Raw genomic sequence first — 13464 nt, 5'->3', positions numbered from 1 at the left:
CACAATAAAGTACTGCTTGAGCCACCAAAGAATCATCAGATCAGGAGCAGCTAGGTGGCACAGTGGATAAAGTACCAACCCTGGATTCAGGAGGACCTGACTTCAAATCCGGCTTCAGCTCAGACACTTGACACTTACTAGCTGTGTGACCCTGGGCAAGTCACTTCTTAACCCCCATTGCCCAGCAAAAAAAAAAAAAAAAAAGAATCGTCAGAGCACATTGAATCACAATTTTTTTAAAAGAACTAGAGTTGGGGAAAATCTCACTCACAGCTCCACTTAGTACCCTTAGTCTGGTAGTCTAAGTCTGGAGAGGAGCCAGATCCAAGAGCAACAGTAGCAGCAATCAGCCTCACAACAGGGAGCCTGCAGCAAGGCTTCAAGCCTGGTGCACTCCACGGATGACGCCCTGCCCAACTGCAAAGCAGCAGCCTCCCTAGGCAGGTGAGCAGTCAGTGCAACACAGCAATGCCCCACCCAAGCAACCCTGAGGTCTTGACCTCATTGCTGATCAGTAGTAAAGCCCCACCTCTGGGACCTACCAGCAGAGAAACTCTGTTTCCATAAGCGGGGCCAGGAGGGCCCAGTATCAGGGCCCCAACTCTGGGGCAGACCAGCAATAAGATTCCTTCTTCAGAGCTAGCCACCAGTAAGATTGTTACATAGCAACCTAGCAGAAAGTACTCAGCCCCGAGGCAGACCAGCAGCCAAATACCATACCCAGGAGAGACCAACAGGGAGGCCCCACACCCCAGTACAAGCCAGAAGGGTAGCCTACAATCCAGTCAATACAAGCAGCTCATCCCTGAAGCCCAGTGAAACCTAGTAGTAAGATCCGGAGCCCCAGCACAATAAGTTTGGGACACTACAGCACCAGAGCCCAGCTCTCACATAAAAATATCAAGTCACAAAAAAAGGCAGAAAAAATGAACAAAAACAAAAAAAAGAACTTGATTATAGAAAGTTATTATGGTGACAGCGAAGAGCAAGATATAAACTTAAAAGAGGACAATAGGGTCAAAATGGCTACATGTGAGGCCTCAAAGAAAAATGTAATTTGCTCTCAGGCCCAAAAAGAATCTCTGGATGAGCTTAAAAAGGATTTTAAAAAGTGAATTATAGGGGCAGCGAGGTGGCGCACTGGATAAAGCACCTGCCCTGGATTCAGGAGTACCTGAGTTCAAATCTGGCCTCAGACACTTGACACTTACTAGCTGTGTGACCCTGGGCAAGTCACTTAACCCCAATTGCCCTGCAAAAACAACAACAACAACAACAACAAAAAAAAAGTGACTTATGGGGCAGCTAGGTGGCACAGTGGATAAAGCACCAGCCCTGGATTCAGGAGGACCAGAGTTCAAGTCCAGCCTCAGACACTTGACACTTGACACTTACTAGCTTTGTGACCCTGGGCAGGGCCCTTAACCCTCATTGCCCCTCAAAAAAAAATAGTGAATTAGAGAAGTAGAAGAAAATTGCGAAAGAATCATGAAAAAAAGAATCAGTAGGATAGGAAAAGATATACAAACATTTACTGAGGAACATAACTCCCTAAAAAATAGAATTAGCCAAATGGAAAAGGAAGTACAAAAGCTAGGGGGCAGCTAGGTGGCATAGTGAATAAAGCACTGACCCTGGATTCAGGAATACCTGAGTTCAAATCTCGCCTCAGATACGACACTTACTAGCTGTATGACCCTGGGCAAGTCACTTAACACCCATTGCCCCGAAAAAAAAAATTGAAAAAAAAAAAGCTCTCTGAAGAAAATAATTCCCTAAAAATTAGAATTGAACAGGTAGAAGCTAATGACTCAATAAGACATCAAGATATAATAAAATCAAAAAAGTAAAAAAAATAGAAGAAAATATGAAATTAATTTCTCATTGGAAAAGCAACGGACCTAGAAAATAGATCCAGGAGAGATAATATAAAAATTATTGGACTACCTCAAAGCCATGATTAAAAAAAGCCTGGACAATATCTTTCAATAAATTATCAAAGAAGATATATTAGAAGGAGAAGGCAAAATAGAAATTGAAAGAAGCCACCAGTCACCACCTGAAAAAAATCCAAAACTGAAAATTCCCAGGAACATATTAGCCGAATTCCAGAGCTCATAGATCAAAGATAAAGTATTTCAAGTAGTAAAAAAAAAATAAAATTCAAATGTCATGGGGCTACATTCAGGATCACAGAGGATTTGGCAGCTTTCACATTAAAGAACCAGAGGACTTGGTATATAATATACTGGAAAGCAAAGGAGTTAGGTTTACAAACAAGAATCACTTACCCCAAAAAATTAAATATAATCTTTATGGGGGGAAATGGAAATTTAATAAAATACGGGACTTTCAAGCATTTCTAATTAAAAGGCCAGAGCTGAATAAAAAATTTTACCTCCAAATACAAAACTCAAGGGAAACATTAAAAGGTAAAAAAGAAACAAGAAAGAAAAAAATGTAGGATAGTCATTATGGTTAAACCATTTATTATTTCTGTATGACAAGATAATATTTTGTGGGGACCAATTTTTAGTTGGGCAGTGTTAGATAAGCAGCTCACTGCAATATTGGGACAAGGAAGGAGACTTGCAGTCTCCCTCAAAACAGAGCAAGATTCATTTAACAAGAACAAACTTAAAAAACAAACAGGATCAGTAGGATCAAGGGAAAAAAAATAAAATGGGGAAAGGGAAATTATACAACCTGAATAACACCACCGCCCAGGAATCAGCTGAGAATACACAGCAGTGTCTTCCAGCTTCCAGCCAGAATGCCAGAAAAGCTCCCTTCTCCCAGCAGACCTCATGTTGCCCACACACAGCCCCCAGCCAATTGGCTGGCCACTCCGACAGTCACATGACTGCCCTCCCTAGGCTTCCAGTCATTATAATTTTGTCAGGCCCATGTAGGCATCGGTGAGTGGTGATGTGAGGTGCCAGCGCCATGGTGATGGCTACAACCAGTGGGTGGAACACCGTGCCATTTGTGGAGCCCCAGAGGCCAGTGCATGCGCCGAAGGTTTTTTTTTTTTAATTCTAGCCAAAAGATGGGGTCATAAAAACCTCAAATAACAATGAATTCTTTACAGTTTGTAAGTCTTAACAACTTTATTACTTATAATATCAATTAGAAGGAGTATATGTAGAAAGGGTATTGTTATAAGGTGACATTGATGGGATACCAAAAAAAGAAAAAAAGAGGTGAGAAAGAAATTGCACTGGAAGTGGATAGCAGAATGACTTTAAAACCAAACTCTTACAATATGTTGTTTACAAGAAATACATTTGAAACAGAGAGATACACACAGAGTAAAGGTAAGGGGCTAGAAGAGAATCTATTATGCTTCAGCTGAAGTAAATCAGGGGTAGCAATCATTATTTCAGACAAAACAAAAATAGATCCAATTAAAAGAGATAAAGAAAGAAACTATACCTTGCTGAAACGTACCATAGACAATGAAATCATATCAGTACTTAACATATATGTACTAAATGGTATAGCATCTAAATTTCTGAAGGAGAAATTGAATGGCTTACAGAAGGAAATAGATAATAAAACTATACTAGTAGGGGACCTTAACCTTCCTCTCTCAAAACTGTATAAATTTAACCATAAAATAAATAAAAAGGAAGTTAAGGGGGGCATCTAGGTGGTGCAGTGAATAAAGCACTGGCCTTAGATTCAGGAGGACCTGAGTTCAAATCCAGCCTCAGACCCTTGACACTAGCTGTGTGACCCTGGGCAAGTCACTTAACCCTCATTGCCCCACAAAAACAAACAAAAAAAAACCAATCCCCCCCCCCCAAAAAAAAAGGAAGTTAAGGAAGTTAATAAAATTCTGGAAAAGTTAGATACAATAGATCTGTGGAGAAAATTGAATGGGAATAGAAAGGAATATACCTCCAGTTAATTTTTAATCTATGTTTTTGTGGTAAAAAACCAAATTATTAAATATAATTTTATTTCATTGTGATCTGAAAAGGATACTTTTAATATTTCTACTTTTCTTTTAACTATAAAAATTTTCTGTACTAATATGTGGTCGGCCTTTGTAACAGTACCATGAACTGCTAAGAAAAAGATGTATTATAAACTTCCAAGAAAAATATGAATTGGTCTCAGGCCATAGAGGTGTTCATAAAGGACTTTGAAGATAAAGTAAGAGAGGTAGAGGAACAAATGGAAAGAGAAATGAGACTGATGCAGGAAAGTCATGAAAAAAAGTCAACAGCTTGAAAATCCAAATAGAAAAGGAGATACAAAAGCTCTCTGAAGAAAATAATTGAATAAGAATTAGGATTGAACAAATGGAAGCTCATGACTTTATGGGAAACCAAGACAAAATAAAGCAAATTCAAATGAATAAAAAAATAGAGGGCAATGTGAAATATCTCCTTGTAAAAACAGCTGACCTAGAAAATAGATCCTGGAGAGATAATTTGAAAATTATTAGAATACCTGAAAAACATAATCAAAATAAATTGTCTGAGGAAATTGCCCTAATATTCTAGAAACAGAAGGTAAAATAGAAATTGAAAGAATCCACCAATCACCTCCTGAAAGAGATCCCCAAAAGAAAACCTTCAGGAATATTATAAGTAAATTTCAGAGTTCCTAGGTCAAGGAGAAAATATTGCAAGCAGCCAGAAAGAAACAATTCAAGTACTGTGGAGCCACAGTCAGGATAACACAAGATCTATCAGCTTCTATATTAAAGGATCTGAGGGCTTGGAATATGATATTATGGAGGGCAAAGAAACTGGGATTACAACAAAGAATCACCTATCCAGCAAAACTGTGTATAATCTTTCAGGGGGAAAAATGGGACTTCAATGAAAAAGAGGACTTTCAGGCATTCATGATGAAAAGACCTGAACTGATTAGAAATTTTGATTTTCAAATACAAGACCCTAGAAAACCATAAAAAGGTAAACAGGAAAAAAAAGACATGAGGGATGTTAAAAGCTTAAACTATTTACATTCGTACATAGGAAAATGATACTTCTAACTCATAAGAACTTTCTCAGTATTAGGGCAGCTGAAAGGAATAAATTTAGACACAGGGCATGGTTGGGAATTGATTATGAAAGGACAATATCAGTAAAGCATTTATTTTTTGTTTATCTTTTTTTGGTGAGGCAGTCAGGGTTTAGGTGGCATGCCCAAGGTTGTGAAGCTGGTGAATGTCTTTCTTATGTCTGAAGCTGGATTTGCGCTTGGGTCCTTCTGGGTCCAGGGTGGGTGCTTTGTCCATCCACTGTGTCACCTAACTGCCCCATGATGACATCTTTAAAATAAAATTAAGGGGTAAGAGGATTGCACTGGAGATGGGGAAAGGGGAAAGGTAGAATAGAGTGAAATCCCACATGAAAGAAGCAGGAAAGGGCTTATAGAGTGGAGGGAGAGACAGGAGAGTAGTAGGGCAGTGAAAGAACCTTACACTCTTCAGAATTGGCTCAAAGACCTTAGTCTCATCAGAGTTGGCTCAAGGAGGGAATAGCATACACACTCAATTTGGTGGAGTAATCTATCTAATCCTGCAGGAAAGTAGTAGAGGAAGGGGATAAGGAGGGAGGGGTTAAAGAAGGGAGGTCAAATTGGGGGAGGAGTTAGTCAGAAGCAAAACACTTTTGAGGAGGGATAGGGTGAAAGAAAATAGAAAATAGAGTAAATATCATGGGGAGGGAATAGGATGGAGGGAAACAGTTAACAATAGTAACTGAAAAAGTTTGAAGCAGAGGCAAGAGTAATGTAAGATGATGGTGATTGATGGGTTGATGATGATTGGATAAAGATGAGAATTGATTGATAATGATTCAGGATAATGAGGATGATAAAACATATAGTACTTGCTTTGCTCAACTATTGTGAAGAAAATTCTTTGTCAGGTATAAGGTACTATATAAATGTTATCTATTAATGTGGTTGCAAGACTCAATCTCATAGGTTTATTGTAAGGACATCTCTCTTTAAAATACTATATAAATCTAGTTTACTATAAAAAGAAATGATGAGCAGGAAACTATCAGAAAAACCTGGAAAGACCTACATGAGCTGATGCAACATGAAATGTACTGTATACAAAATAGCAGCAATACTGTAAGATGATCTGCTGTGAATGACTTGGTTATTTTCAGCAATGCAATGGTCCAAGACAATTCTGAAGGTCTTATGAAAAATGCATTCCATCTACAGAGAGAGAACTAATGGTGTCTGAACACAGATCGAAGCATTAAAAAAAAGATGTATTCCTTTCTATTTCCATTCAAATCTTTCCAGATATCTCTTGTATCCTGTTTATCTAAAGTTCTATTCACTTACTGACTTCTTTTTATTTTTTGGTTAGATTTCCCTAGTTCTGAGAGGGAAAGATTAAAGCCCCCACTATTATAGTACTACTATCTAACTCCACCTATAATTCACTTAATTCTTCTTTTAAAAATTTAAATACTATACTATTTGGTGCATACAAGTTCAGTAGTAATATTGCTTCATTGTCTGTGGTACCTTCTATCAAAATGTAGTTACCCCAGGAAAGCAGAAAACTAGGAAGGAATTTTTGTAATAAGTATCTCTGATAAAGTCCTCATTTCTCAAATATATAGAGAATTGAGTCAAATTTATAAGAATATATGTCATTCCCCAATTGAGAAATAGTCAAAGGATATGAACAGACAGTTTTCAGACAAAGAAGTCCAAGCTATGAAAAAATGCTCTAAATCACTATAGAGAAATGCAAATTAAAACAATTCTAAAGTACCACATCACACCTATCAAAGTGGCAAATATAACAAAAAAAGGAAAATGTTGGATGTTGAAAGGGATATGGGAAAACTGAGAAACATCCACTGTTGGTGGACTGATGCAACCATTTTGGAGAACAATTTGGAACTATGCCCAAAGGGCTATAAAATTGGTGCATACCCTTTGATCCAACAATACCACTGCTAGGTTTATATCCCACAGACATCCTCAAAAAGTGAAAATGTACAAAAATGTTTTTAGCAGCTCTTTTTATGGTAGCTAAGAATTAGAAATCAAAGGGATGCTTATCAATTTGGAAATGGCTAAACAAGCTGTGGCATATGATTGCAATTGAATATTGTCATACTATAAGAAATGAGAAGCAGGATGATTTCAGAAAGGCTTGAAATGACTTATATTAAATGATGTATAGTGAAGTGAACAAAACCAGGAAAACATTGTACAGAGTAACAGTATTGTTTGATGAAGAAATGAATGACTTAGCTGTTCTCATCAATACAGTAATCCAAGACAATCCCAAAGAACTAATTATGAAGCTGTGGAAATTTATTTTGATTTGGGGACCCTACCTTTAGGCTGAGATTAGAAAGCCTTAGGCCCTCAGGGTCTCTTCTGTGTGGGAGGTGCTGATGCCCCTCTCCCTCGGCTTTAGCTGAGCCAAAAAGCCCCGTGGGCTGTACAAGACGCCAGGTCAGACAGCTGGGGGGAGGGAGCACTAGCTCATCGAGGCTGGGGCTCTGGCATAGCCTGTGCTGAGGCACGTGGTGCTCGAGCATGCCCCCAGCCCCAGCCGCAGCCCTGGCTGGCAGATTAGCTTGGTGTGTGGGTACAAAAAGCCCTGAGATTTGAGTGGAGAAAAGGAAAAGATATATAGACCTGGGAGTGAGACAGGAAGGGGGATCTGACAAGGAGATGGGGCTGACAGGAGGACAGGAGGCCGAAGGACAAGATAGAGAGACTGAGCGGACAAGATTAGAACTTCCAGGCGCAGCAGGTGGGAAAGAGACATAGTGGAAAGAGACGCACTGCAATGCAGTCAGGTTGTACATTTTATTTCCCTGTATTCTTAATTTTAAATAGTATCTCATAAATAAACTCTGGCTTTGATTATTTAGTTAAGAGGCTTCTTTTTTTGTTGTTTTTTTGTTTTGTTTTGTTTTTTTAGTGAGGCAATTGAGGTTAAGTGACTTGCCCAGGGTCACACAGCTAGTAAGTGTTAAGTGTCTGAGGCCAGATTTGAACTCAGGTACTCCTGACTCCAGTGCTCTATCCACTGCACCACCTAGCTGCCCCGTTAAGAGGCTTCTTAATATTTTGCTTATCAATTTTGGGAGTGGAGCAGTGTGGTGGAACTTTATAAACGGCCCACATTAAATTAATAGCAGTCAGATAGCCAGTTAGTCAAAAGTCCCCAAATTAGTCCTCCAGTCAGATTAGCCCTCAAATCAAGCTTGTCATCAAAAATATTCCACAAAGCTTACTATCTGCCTCTAGAGAAAGATATGATACTGATTGAACACAGACTGAAACATGCTGTTTTTCACTTTATTTCTTTCATTTTTTCTTTTATTTGAGTCTTCTTATACAAAATTATTAATATGGTAATGTTTTACATAAGTGTACATATATAACCTATATCTGATTGTTTACTGACTCAAGGAGGGGCAAGGAAAAGGAAAGGGGAAGAGATAGAATTTGAAACTCAAAACTTTAAATAAAAATATTAAACTGAAAAAATGTAATTGCTCTGTTTATCTCCTTTAATTAAATCTATTTTATCCATAACTTTGTCTGAGATCATAATTGATTCCCATGTTGGGTTTTATTGCACCGGATGGAGCATAATAAATTCTACTCTAGCCCTCCATTTTAAATTTGTTGTTTATTCTTCATTCTTAAAAGTTTTTCTTATAAACAACATATTGTTGGATTCTTATTTGTAATCCATTATGCTATCCATTTTCATTTTATGGGTGAGTTCATCCCATTCACATTCAAAGTTATAATTACAATTTGAGAATTTCCTTCCATCTTATTTTTACTCACCACTTTCCTTCTTATTCTCTCTTTTTATCTTATCCCTATTATCTTATCTTCTCCCCTTATCCTTATTCCTTATTTTACCCACCCCTCTTAAGAGTTCTTTATCTTCTCTTCCCACCATCCTAATATTAATCTATATACCCTTCTAAAAGTCCCTGTCCCTCAGTGTACTCATCTCTCTATTATTTCAGAAGACTTGTTTTCTCTTCAACTGAGATGAAAGTAACATTCCAACATTACCATCCCTCTACCCCTACCTCTGTATTTTCCTCTGTTATTAGTTCTTCCTTTCACAACCCATTTTTATAATATAATTGCTCCCTTTTACCTTTTCCCACCCAATTTTGTTTTTTAGAATCACCCCACCATACACAACTAAGCCCCAACCTTTCTTTTAAATTACCTTAGTGATAATGACAGTATTAAGAATATTGATGACATTTTCATATATAATAAGTAAACAGTTTAACCTTAATGAGTGCCTTATAATTAGTCTTTAATGTTTTCCTTATATTTCTTCTTGATCTTTTATACCAAATTTTCCTTTGAATTCTGGTCTTTTACAAAAACCTAAAAGTCAGTTCATCAAATGTCCATTTTTTTCATTCAGGATTATACTCAGCTTTGCCAAGTTATTCTTGGATGCACTTCTATCTCTTTTGCTCTTTGAAATATAATGTTCAGGGCAGCTAGGTGGTGCAGTGGATAGAGCACTGGCCCTGGAGTTAGGAGTACCTGAGTTCAAATCTGGCCTCAGGCACTTAACACTTACTAGCTGTGTGACCCTGAGCAAGTCACTTAACCCCAATTGCCTCAAAAGAAAAGAAAAGAAAAGAAATATGTTGTTCCAAGATGTGTGGCCTTTTGGTGTATAAGCTGCTAGGTCTTGTGAAATCCTGACTGTATTTCCTCAGTATTGAAATTGGTTTTGCTGTTGTTGCTTGTCTATAATGTTGGAGTTTTGAAACTTGGCTATGACATGCCTATAAGTTTTCTTGGGATCTCTTTCACGTGGTGAATGGTAGATTTTTTTTTTCTATTTCTACTTTACCCTATTTTTCTATAACTTCAGGGCAGTTTTCCTTAATAATTTCTTGTAATATTGTATCCAGATTCTTTTTTTGATAATAACGTTCAGGTAGTCTGACAATTCTTATATTGTCTCTCCTCAATATGTTCTCCAGATTAGTTGTTTTTCCAATGAGATATTTCAGATTCTCTTCTGCTTTTTCTAGTTTTATTATTTTTTGGTGTTTTATAATGTCATTCAATTCCACTTGACCAATTTTAGTTTTCAAGGAGTTATTTTCTTCCTTAAGATTTTGTATTTCTTTTTCCAATTGGTTAACTTTCTTTTCATAATTTTCATATATTGCTTTCGTTTTTCCCTAATTTTTGTTTAGTCTCTCTTATTTGATTTTTAATTCTTTTAAAAATTCTTCCAAGAGCTCTTTTTGGACTTGTGGCTGTTTGACATTATTCATTCTTAAAATTTTGTTTTATTTTATTTTTAGCAACTTATTATTGTAATCATTTTTTAATTCCAGATTGTGGGTAATTTTGCTCTAGGCTTCAGGTCCTTCTTAATGTTATTTTCTGAATTTTATCTGGAGGCTTAACCTCAAAGATTCCTCTCCTTCCCTAAACCACAATTAGGACCCATAGTCACGCTGTCTTGAAAATGTTCTTTCTCCCTATGGTACCACACTCACCAAGCATAAACTTGCTCCTCTGCACCCACAGCCACAGCCTGGGATTATCTCTGGTCAGCACTTCTAGGCCTGGGATCCAGAAACAGCTGGGGGTGGGATAAATCGTGGGGGAGGGTTCCAAGTATTGGTCGAAGCCTAGTTTCTGGCAGATTGCTTTTTAGAGGGTTGATTAATTTGTTTTTTTAACCTTTGGTGTCAGCATTTACAATACATTAGAGGGAGGAGAAAGTCCAGGAAAAGAGGGAGTCAAATGAGGAGACTATCAGCAATTCAAGTATAAAGTGATTAAGTAGATTAAGATGGTCAGTCCAAGTGGAGAAGAACAAGTAAGCGATGTAGTATGGAAACAGAGTGCACTCATTTAGTGTTCTTGGTTCTCCAGAGATGCTACATGTTAAGACATTACAAATCATACTTTATCTTCTTTTTAAAAGTAACAGGATTGGGGGGCAGCCTCACACACTTGACACTTACTACCTGTGTGACCTTGGGCCAGTCCCTTAACCCTCATTGCCCCGTCCCACCCCCCAAAAAAATAACAGGATTGGCTCGTCACACTCAGCATTATTTTCTAAGTAAATCTAGATCGTGGTACCAACAAAAAATTAGGATTGCAGGTGGTTGTTGGATGGTTTCAGTGGACCTAGTGGGTGTCTTAAATTCTCAGGCTTTCTCTATGCCAAACTTTTGTAATGATTGGAATGATGCCACCTACTGGAGACTTACTATAGGAAAGCTCCACCATGAGGAGAATGCCTCAAAGGGCAAGGCCATGTGGCTTTTCCTTGGCGTCAGGAAGTGACGTTTGCTCATGGGTGCTGTCTATCAAGGCTACCAGCCAATCAACTTGAGGAGCCTCCCATTTTCTGGGAGGGGACAGGAAGGAGGAAGGAGGGCCTGCGTGAAGAGCTCTCTCTCTTTTGGGTTCCTGACTTGATGGTGGTGGTGGAGGCAGAGGACTTCACAGGAAATTTGAGGAAAGATAGGAATGCCAGGCTGTTGGAATTCTGTTCTCAATCTTTCTCTTTCTGTTTTTTCAATAAACCCTTAAAAATCTAAACTCGTTTTATCAGTGATTTTAGTCAGTTTCCCCCAAAACTGGGGGAACAGATTAGAATCCACATTTAGAATCTTAAATTACACACTTTGAAGGATTATATCTCATTTTATCAGAGCCTGAGTAGGATATCAGTATAATGTTAGTTCTATGGCCTTTGAAGAAGCAAGAAAACAAATAAAACTGTAAAAAGAGAAAACATTAAAAAGTCTTTTTTTTTTTTTTTTGGTGTGAGGCAATTGGGGTTAAGTGACTTCCCCAGGGTCACACACCTAGTAAATGTTAGGTGTCTGAAGCCAGATTTGAACTCAGGTCCTCCTTAATCCAGGACCAGTGCTCTATCCACTGTGCCACATAGCTGCCCCAAAAAGTCTTTTTTAAAAGTCTTTTAAAGGGGGCTTCTTTTCACTCTTTTTTTCTCTCTTATCTTGCCAGATTTGAATCTTTATTTACTGAACTGGAAGAGAAACAGACAGAGCTAGGCATTGCCAGCTATGGTGCCTCTGTCACTACTATGGAAGAAGTCTTCCTTAGGTGAGTAAGTTACTAAAAATAAAATAAAACAAAATTTTAAGAATGAATAAGAATGAATGTTATTTTTCACAAGTATTATATTAGGGGTAAAGAGGGACTAGTGTGCAACTTTACATGTAGATTCACAGCAGAATCATTCTTCTAAGAGGATGAACTTCCATGTATATTTATCACAAAGGTAATGAACAATGAGAATTCAATTTAGACACATTTAATGAATATATACTATGTACAAGATAGAAAGAGAAATAGGAATGAGGACTTACCCTGCAATTTTATTGGTAGAGGAAACTCCCAAGGTGAATCACCTCTCTTTTCCAACACAGCTTGGCACCTTATCTGAACTATAGTTTTAGTGAGTTTGCCTAGAGCACTGAGAGATTGTGACTTGTCACATAGCCATTTTATCAGAGGCAAAACTTGAACTCAGGTCTTCGTGACTTCAAGACCAGTTCACTATCTAGTAGCTGTCCTAATACTGAGAAAGTTCTTATGAGTTATAAGTACATATTCCCATGTAGGAATGTAAACAGTTTAACCTTTTAACATCCCTCATGATTTCTTTTTCCTGTTTACCTTTTTTTGTTTAGAATTTCATTTTCCAAATTACATGTAAAAACTAATTTTGACATCAGTTTTTTAAAATTCTGTGTTCCAACTTATCTTCTTCCTTCCCGTCCCCCTGCCCAAGAACTCAAGCAATTCAATATAAGTTAAACATGAATAGTCATGGAAAACATCTCCACATTAGCCAGGTTATGAGAAAAAACAGACAAAATCAAAACTTCAGATTAAGGAACTGTCAAAAAAAATTATGCTTCAATCTGTTTTCAGATACCATCAGTTCTTTCTCTGAAAATGGATTGCAATTTTCACAAGTCCTTCAGAGTTATATTGGATCATTGCATTGCTGAAAATAACCACGTGCTTCCCAGCAGATCATCTTGCACTATTGCTGTTATTTTGTATACAGTACATTTCACTCTGCTTCAGTTCATGTAGGTCTTTCCAGGCTTTTCTGATAGCATCCTGTTCATCATAACTTTTATATAATATCTTAAACTTGACAAAGAATTTTCTTCACAATACCCCAGCAGAGTAGGTACCATACATTTTGCCATTATAATCAATCATCATAACTATTTCCCTCCATCCTATTCCCTTCCCATGATATTTATTCTGTTTTCTATGTTCTTTTGCCCTATTTCTCCTCAAAAATGTTTTGCTTCTGACTGCCCTCCCACACTCTGCCTTCCCTTCTTTCACCCTTCCCTCCTTATCCTCTTCCCCTCCTACTTTCCTGCAGGGTCAGATAGATTACTCCTCCCAGTTGGGTGTGTATGTTATTCC

General features: G+C 37.7%; 1 protein-coding gene across 1 annotated transcript in view; it reads left to right on the top strand.

Annotated features, from left to right (window-relative positions):
• The window catches only part of LOC122735047 (phospholipid-transporting ATPase ABCA3-like), a 226913-nt gene that overhangs the window by 103275 nt on the left and 110174 nt on the right, over window positions 1-13464 (top strand). The window contains exon 17 of the mRNA XM_043976297.1: window positions 12016-12114. Within this exon, the coding sequence (XP_043832232.1) occupies window positions 12016-12114 (99 nt within the window). The remainder of the gene's footprint in view (window positions 1-12015; window positions 12115-13464) is intronic.

This window comes from Dromiciops gliroides, chromosome 1 (genome assembly GCF_019393635.1).
Source record: "Dromiciops gliroides isolate mDroGli1 chromosome 1, mDroGli1.pri, whole genome shotgun sequence".
Lineage (NCBI taxonomy): Eukaryota > Metazoa > Chordata > Mammalia > Microbiotheria > Microbiotheriidae > Dromiciops > Dromiciops gliroides.
Note: the sequence above shows the minus strand (reverse complement) of the source record. Positions and strands in the feature narration are given on the sequence as shown.